Source organism: Odocoileus virginianus, chromosome 15 (genome assembly GCF_023699985.2).
Source record: "Odocoileus virginianus isolate 20LAN1187 ecotype Illinois chromosome 15, Ovbor_1.2, whole genome shotgun sequence".
Classification (NCBI taxonomy): Eukaryota; Metazoa; Chordata; class Mammalia; order Artiodactyla; family Cervidae; genus Odocoileus; species Odocoileus virginianus.
Window position 1 is genome coordinate 66,262,959 of NC_069688.1, and position 8,557 is coordinate 66,271,515.

At 52.6% G+C, this 8,557-nt stretch overlaps 1 protein-coding gene across 1 annotated transcript in view; it reads right to left on the minus strand.

The window, feature by feature from the left end:
* SNTB1 (syntrophin beta 1) overlaps window positions 1-7,342 on the minus strand; it is a 241,787-nt gene extending 234,445 nt beyond the window's left edge. Inside the window, exon 1 of the mRNA XM_070477497.1 lies at window positions 6,652-7,342. Coding sequence (XP_070333598.1) covers window positions 6,652-7,168 — 517 coding nt within the window. The 5' untranslated portion in view covers window positions 7,169-7,342. The remainder of the gene's footprint in view (window positions 1-6,651) is intronic.
* Window positions 7,343-8,557: the final 1,215 nt, after the last annotated feature.

Genomic DNA, 8,557 nt, shown 5'->3' on the forward strand with positions numbered 1-8,557 from the left:
CAAACTGGACATGTCAATTGCAGCCATCCTCAGCAACTGTTAAATTTTAGTCACAGCCTCTTGCATTTATGCACATGCTGACACTTCAGTCCACAGGGAGGAGAAGCAGTTTTAAAAAGCACTGAGCTGAAGTATGGGTCATCCTTTTAATTTCCATGACAACCACGATTAATCATGAACTTTTCCATCTTGTCTATTTCATGTTGGGGATGGGGCTCATTTGCGTGGGTCTGTTAGGACATTTATTTCATGGTGCACATTACATATTTTCTCGTAAGTCTCACTCTGCAGGCCAGAGCTAAAGGCAAGTGCTATTATAGATCAAAGCCAGTGAAGTGGGTAATGAGGTTTGGTATATAAAACACGTTATAAATGTGGGGGGAAAGTCTGGCTTTTCTTTAACATTAGCTGCTTTGAAATGCATCATCTGAAGTAGAATTCTCAGTAGGCCACAGGCTGCTAGAGAAGAACTTCCCCTCCACACAGACCACTGGTAGCCTTGGTTAGATGTGTTTCACACATGTAGACCCTATGCAATGAGTTATTTTTCATACATACTCCATGGTATGTATTAAAATGCACCACTAAATGAGAGGAGCAACACCCCCCACCCCCAGCAGAAAGAAGGAACTAAAAGATCAGCTTCACTTAAGGAACATGGTCTGAATTCTCAGACTGATACACAAGCTTAAAAAAGAAACAATTAAAATATCTAAGCAGACAGTTTTCATCTCCTTTGGTAGAAAGCCTTCTTACTTATTTGGACATGGAGGTCGCTGAGCCACAGGGGGTCAAAGGCAAAGTGGTTCTAAATATAGCATGAAAAGGGTAATTACCCTTTCCCATCACTTTTAAAATCATGTCTGGCTCCTCTTTTGTCAACTGTCTTTCAAGACTGGTCTATGTTAAGTAAGTGCTTCCTGGGTTTAAAAAGTCCCTTCTTCATTCATCTTCTCTACAGGGAAAGGTATGGTTTCCTTACCAGATGCCAAATGTTTATCTCCATAGTCTAACAGCATGAGTGCTGGAGGATGGGAGTCGTAAAAAAGGGTCATTGATAAGTCCCCAAATTCTTTCTCTCTTTCCCTCCTTCCTTCTGCCTGTCCTGCCATTTTTTCCCATCCCTAACACATTTAACAGCTTAGTGTAGGCCAGGTGCATGCATGCATGCTCAGTCACTCAGTAACTCCAATTCTCTGTGACCCCATGGACTGGAGCCCGCCAGGCCCCTCTGTCCATGGGATTCTCCAGCAAGAGCACTGGAGGGGGCCGCTGTTTCCTCCTCCAGGGATCTTCCCGGCCCAGAGACTGAACTGAGTCTCCTGTTTTCTGCACTGGCAGGCGAATTCTTGACTACTGGGCCACCGGTAAGCCCAATGTATACCAGGTCCTACTGCTTTATATGCTGGGGTAAAAATCACCCTATCTGTCTTACTAATCTCCACTACTTCGCATTCATGCATGTTAAGTTGCTTCAGTTGTGTCTGACTCTGCAACCCTATGGACGGTAGCCCGCCAGACTCCTCTGTCCATGGGCTTCTCCAGGCAAGAATACTGGAGGGGGTTGTCATGCCCTCCTCCAGGGGGTCTTCCTGACTCAGAGATCAAACTCGAGTTTCTTCTATCTCCTGCATTGACAGGGGGATTCCTTACCAATAGCACCACCTGGGAAGCCCTCCAAGTACTGCACAATCAGCCTTAAATGCCCTACCTCCCTGCTCACTGCAAGGAGAAGCTACGTCTTATTCCTCTCAGGCTTCTCCTAGTCCCTGCATGATGTCTTGGGTTGGTGTCAGTGTGCAGCAGAAAAGTTGATGGAATGTTGGATAACCTGATTTCCAGCTCCATCACTGACAAGGTAACCTGGGACCAGTCACCCAACCCTGGCATTTCCAATTTCCTCCTGTACAAAAGGGGAATTATAACACCTGTCCACTCATCCACAAAGGGGTGACCTGGTGACAAAATCATAATGCATGTGAAGCCCCTCTACAAACCTAACTCCTGCTCAGGGAGGTGCCCCCAAGTAGAATTCAGGATCAGGTGCCTGCACCCCAGGGCGGCTGGGTGGGTGCAGGGGGCCACTCACCTCACAAGTCTCACCAACTTCACGCTAGAAGCATGCTTGAGGGAGTGAGCTTCTGGAAATGTGAAACCAAGTGTGACATTTCCCTGCCTCAAACACTTCACCCTCAGAATGAAATCCAACTCTAACAAGCCCTACAAGCCCTGACCCTGCTCGAACCTCTTGTCTTTTCTCACTCCTGCCCCTCAGCAAGGTCTAAAGGGTACATTCTTCCCACTCACACTTGGCTACAGCTGATGGCCAAACTCTTTTTGGGCTGAGGCACTGGCCTTCCCCTAGCCCAAGATGGGTTCAGCTTCCCTTCCCATGGGCAAACACCGCAGCCCGTAATGCCCTTTTGAAGTTCAAATTCTCATCCAGTTCTGAGGTCATATGCCAACAAACTCACTACCCTTCCCCTGCAGCCCCCACTGCCCCCCCCACCCCCAGCACTGGAGAAAGTTGTTGTAAAAGTGACATTTCAGACTCTCCACACCAAGCATTCTTGGGTGGTACTAAGGAAGGAACTTTGAGGGGCAGGGTGAATGTCAACAACCGTTTCTGACTGTCTCGCTTGAGTCTCCATTTGCAAGTCCAGTTCCGTGGGAGACTTTTGTACTCGAGGATAATTCTGTCCACCCCTCCACTCTCAGAACACTCTGCACTCCTTGATCTCGACAAATTCTGAAGAAACTGACTATTGTCATTTCAGGTACAAAAAGGTTGATAGAGTTCAAATTATGATTTTACTATTAATATAAGGGCAAAAACTCTCTCCCACTCCCGGTCCCCTACCCAAAGCTTCCAAAGGCAATTGTGCACGTGTGCCCTGACCCATTCCAGAGGGGGCACCCCTGGAGTTATGGGGCACAATATCTGCACGGCTGAATGAAGGGTCCCTGTTCTCCACTCCCTAAAATGGGAAATGAGTCTCTAGTGTGAAGATTTCTGATCTTAACTTTGATGCAGGTTTGGTCTGACACTGACTTAACTGGCATAGTTTATTCACTATTTAAAGTCTGAATTGCAGTTTAGTCTCTTTGCTCACCACGTGTCCAACAATGGAGCCTCCATCGCATTGCAAATTTGGGCCATATCACGGCAGCTCCCTCTGGATAGTCAGACACTCGGTGATTAAGTTGGGGCTCAGTGTCCATTCCTGCCTCTCCCTCTGGGTGGCTGCACAATGACTGTTTCCGGTTCCAGGCTGCCGCCTGATGTCAGCACGCGAGGAGTGCAAAGAGCATCTTGAGTCCGGTAACTGATGACGCTTCGACTGACTCAAGCAGACAGCTGAAGCAGAAGTCAGTAGCAGTCTCACCTCAAGCTTTTAAGTCTGACAGACCCGCATATCTTCTGTTAGTTGAAGCAAATAACCTGTTGTTTATCAACTTCAGTTTCCATTCAGTAAAATTAGCAACAGTAGCACTAGCCTCCAAGAGTTACTCAAAGTGTAAGAGCAACATAGGTAACAAATATAACAAATGCAGCCCTGCATATATTAAGTCCTCAAGAGATATGAGCTGTTGCTGTGATTCCTTTCGCCCAGAGCAATGGTCTCCTGACGTTACAGTTCTATAGTACAAGAAAAAAATAAATAAAAACAAAAATTTAAAAATATAAACTCTAGTAGAGGAATAGGAAAAGTCTGTTCCTTAGAAAGGGACAGTTACATCTTCATTTGAATTATAAAAATAACTAAGCACTGCAGGCATTTGATATATGCCCCCAGTTCCCTTTAAGAAAATTCTCAGAGTGCTCTTCCTTACAGCAGCCCAGTAAATAAGCATTTATTTATTCTCATTTTTCAGAAGACACTGAGGCTTGGGGAGGTTAAGATCCTTCTACGATAGAATCTAAGACTAGAATACAGGCACTGAAATTTGCTGGGCCTCATTTCAGAAGATGTACTATTTGCAGATGGACAGAGGAGCCTGGGGGGCTACAGTCCATGGGGTTGCAGAGTCGACATGAATGGGCAAGGCATACCCACACGCCATCAGTTGAGGCGGTGAGTTTCCACTAGGGGGCACATGTCATGAAATGAGCAGTCGTATTGGCATTGGTTGAAGAACTCAACAGGTCTCCATCTGCTCCCTCAAAAAACAGACCAGAAAAAGCAAACTAAGTAAAAAAAAAAAAAAGTGTTTGCCATATAAATATATATTTAATGCAGCTCCCTTAGCCCTCTCATCCAACTAGATTACATAGGCACAGTCTTTCCTATGTAGAAATTCTGGAATCAGATTGCATTTCCGTGCAGGAGGAGTGCACAGGTGAGTTTTAAAAGCCCTTCCGGTGGTTCTGGCAAGTCCCTTAAACTGGGAACCCTGTCCTAGTGCCAGCCAAGCTACAAGAGAGAAGTTATGTGCTACTGGATTTGATGATACATGACCATGCCCACCTCATTCAGGATCAATACTCTCAGAAGAAGAGATACTGTTTTGTTGGTGAGGGGATTTCTGGTTTATCTTAATAGCAGCTGATTTCTGAACACTCAGGCTTAGAATAAGACTGCTGCCCAAAGCCCAGGTGGGTCTTGTCTGTGCCCACAGTCTGAAGCCCACAGTCTTCCCCTAAAGCTCCTGCCTGGAACACACAATAATCTGTCATAAGACTGTTACATATAGAGGTTTTTACAAGACTCACTTTTCAGTGACAACTGCTTGAATTATTTTCTTAACTAAATTTATTTTTAACTCCTGGAGTCATATTCTCTTCCTCTTTTGGGGTGAGGTAGATTTTTTTATTTATTTCTTTGCTAAGTCACTATTCACTAAATGGAAACGGAGGGGGAATAAAACAAAAGACATAATCAAGGGCAGTACCTGAAATAGAAATGACCCCCTGATATTCTGCAGTCACACTGCAAGCCAAGCAGGTGTCCAGCCGTTTATAGTCCAAACTACACTTGCTCCAGATTCCACCTGCCCCTTGTCACACAAGCCAACACACACTTGAATCAAGAAACTTTCTGCTGTTTACTTATGTTAATCATCAAGCCAAAGCAAATAGCCTTACACTTTCTGGATCCCAGCTTGCAATTAAATATGAAGACATCACAAATACTCTAGACAAATAAGGGGTGGGGGAAAGCTTCTGTATTCTAGTCCAGGAGGTGGGCCACCATGGATCAGAGTTGCATCAGCTGTTACAGAGAAGAGCAGTTGGTTTCCAAACTTCAAACTTTCTCGGTTTCACAGGCCACACCGCAACTGATGAGCAGGAAATTGACTCAAGTTCTTAATTTAGGACTTAAATCAACCACCAGTTTACAAGGTCTCAGTTGAAACATTCTGTATCAATGGCCATGGTTTCATTTATTCATTTACTCAGCGGGCATGATATGGAGCTCAAGGGAGAGGACCCATAATCAAATAAAAGACCCCAGACAATCTACAGTGTGGGGGCAGCTGGCCAAACAGACACTTACATTTCACACAAAGAGGTATGTACTCCGCAGCTGAGCGGCAGACAGGGACACCGAGGGAGAGACAGCAGCGCGGCTGGGGCAAAGACGTCCACCCCATCAGCGCCCCCACCTCCCCTCTTCCGCACAGACGGACACACAGCCACACCAGGACACACGCCGCAGACCATTCTACCCACACTCTGTAACCGGGGGAACGGGGACTTCAGGTCTCAAGACAGGTGGTGCTAAGACACTTCACGAGCAGGGGAAACTGTTTACAAATCTAAAGCTGTTTCCACACCACTCCGAGGGGGTGCAGGGGAAACATGGGGAAAACTCAGGCAGGAAAAAACACTCCAGCAGCCCTCCACCCAGAGCGACCTGGAATCCAGACCGACCGGCCAGGCACCTGGCAGCAGAAGCAAACTTTTGCGTAAAGCTGCAGTACACTTCCCAGCCCTTGGCACGACTAACCAGAAGCCCCGTTTCCAATTTGGAAGGAGGGAAGCCGGGAAGGGTGGTGAAAGTGTTGGCATTCACACGTGGCCCCCTCTCTCCGGCCCCTGTGGGACTCAAACCCCACCGCCTCTTTTACGCCGGGGTGCCCAGGCTTCTGAGAGAAAATCGTGCCCGAGCAGAAAACTGTCAGAGTCGCGATCACTCGGTGAGCCGGCTCCGTAACGTGGCCGTGAACCCCTCACCGCCAGCTTCACCTGCAGCCCCTACACAACACCGGGATTTCGCGAGGATAAAAGCGCGGCAACGTGCAGGACACCCCCGGTCCTCTGCCGAGCACTGGGTAGGGGCTCAAGAAAGCTCGCTAGCCCGACCCTTCCCTCCAGCGCTGCCTGCTCAACGCCCCGGACGACCCTGGTGTGGAGACGAGTTGCCCCCAGGAGGGTAGAAGTTGTCACAACTCCGCGCGCTGCGGCCCCCGGAGAGCGGCTGCAGGCGGGAGGGGGAGGGGGGAGCGCACCCAGAGTCCCGCGCCCCGCGATGGCCCCGGGGGGCGTGCGGACGGGGGTGGGGTGGGGTGGGGTGGGGGGGTGTGGGGGCGCACCCCGAGCCGCGCGCCCCGCGATGGCCCCTGGGGGGGGTGGTGGTGGGCGGACGGGGCGGGGTGGTGGGGTGAGGTGTTGGGACGCTCCCCGCCTGCCCTGCGCCGGCCGCTCACCTTCCAGCAGCACCTCGCGGCCCGCGCGCTTCAGCGCCTGCACTGCCTCGTCGTGGGTGGCGTCGCGCAGGTCGGCGCCGTTCACGGAGAGGATGGCGTCGCCCACGTAGAGCGCCTGGGTCTGGTCGGCCGCCAGCCCCTTGAAGATCTTGCTGATGAGGATGGGCATCTTGTTCTCCTTACCGCCCTTGATGCTGATGCCCAGCCCGCCCAGCTCTTGCTTCAGCACCTTCACGCCGCGCTTCTGGCTGCACACAGCCTCGGGCACCCGCTCCGGCGGGTCGGTGAAGGCGGTACGGACCCCGGCGGCCGCCTCCGCGGGCCCCGCGCCCCGGCGGGACAAGCCTCCGGCGGCCGCCCCGAGGCCATTGGCCGCGCCGTCCTCGCAGCTCAGCAGCAGGGCGTCCTCGCCCAAGTTCACCAGAACTTTGTGCCAGCGGTCCCGCACCAGAACTTCCAGCAGCCCGCTGCGCGGCGCGCGGCCGCCCCCGCCGGCCGGCCCAGCAGCTACCGCCATCTTTCCGGCATTCTCCAACGCGCGCCCGCGGGGCAAAGTGCGGGGGGCCGCGCGGGGAGCGACGAGCGCGCCGGGGGAACGCGGGGAGGGCCGCGCAGGGAGCGCCGAGCGCGCCTGCGGGAAGGACGCGGTTCCGCTCCGGACTAGCCGAGCCGCTCCGCGCGAGCTGGCGGCCGCGCTCGGGCCGGCCCCCGGCCAGATCTGGGCGGGGTGGAGCGACCTAAAAGGAGAGACGGAACGGGAGGGGAGGAGAGGAGAGGAAAGAGCCAGCTGCGAAACCCCGACCGAGGGGGCGGGACGGCTGCGGGACGGGCGGGGACGGGCGGGGCCCGCGGCCGCTCACCTGTCCCGCCGCCACCAGCCCCCCCTCCCCGCGCGCTGCCCCTGAGACCCCACGCAGCCCCGGGAACCCCACGCAGCCCTGGCCCTCTCCTCTCCCTGCCCCGCCCCGAGGACCCCCACCCTGCCCCGGGGACCCCGTGCCTCCTCCGGGACCCCGCCCCGAGGACCCCCACAGCGCCCCGGGGACCCCGCCCCGCCTCGGGGGGACCCACGCCACCTCAGGGACTCCTACCCCGCCCCGGACACCCCCCTACCTCGGGCGCGCGCCGCCTCGCGCGGTCTGGGTGTCCCGCGCCGGTCCCACCCGGAAGCTCCCAAGCCTACTCCCCCCTCACACCCTCTGCCGGATCGCCCCTTGGTCCGAACCCCAGCCGAGTCTAGAGTCAAGCCTCCTCGCTTCCTCCTCTTGCCGAGGTCTTACCTGTTTCTCCTCTCCGCTGGGACGCCCAGGTGGACTCAGAGAACCCGGGTTCCCCGAGAGTCACAAGGGAAAGGCTGGCCCATGAATCCCAAGTGAAATGTCAGGATAACCCGAGTGCGGGACATCGCCTTTAAAGGCAAGACATCTTTGTGCCGGGTCTTGGGAGATGTGTCTCCCCTGCCCCAGGCCCCAGGAACAGAAGTTCTTCCAGTCCTAATGGAATATATGCTCTCTGCTTCTGACCTATCTCCCCACCCCCCACGTCACCCCAAATGCTTCCTGTGGCTTTCTTTATTCCGAAGATCCAATAGAGAAAGTCCATCTTAAAGAACGCAGTTGCAATGGATTGTGTCTCCAAAGTTTCTTTATGGGTGACTTATTTGCAGCTCAAGTTGCATTTTTTCCTGGGATGAGACATTATAATCCCTGGTTACCTTCCCAGTGGTAAGGTAAGCACTGGAAGTGCCAACATAACCCTTAGATGAATCTTCCAGAACCCTCCTAGTCCTTGAAACTCTTCAAGTTCTCCTCTACCCTACAGCAGGCCTCATGGAGCTCTGGAAGTGTTTCACATTAATCAGTTATTAATACCTCTCTTTCCCACTTCTCTGTGCCCTCTAATCAAA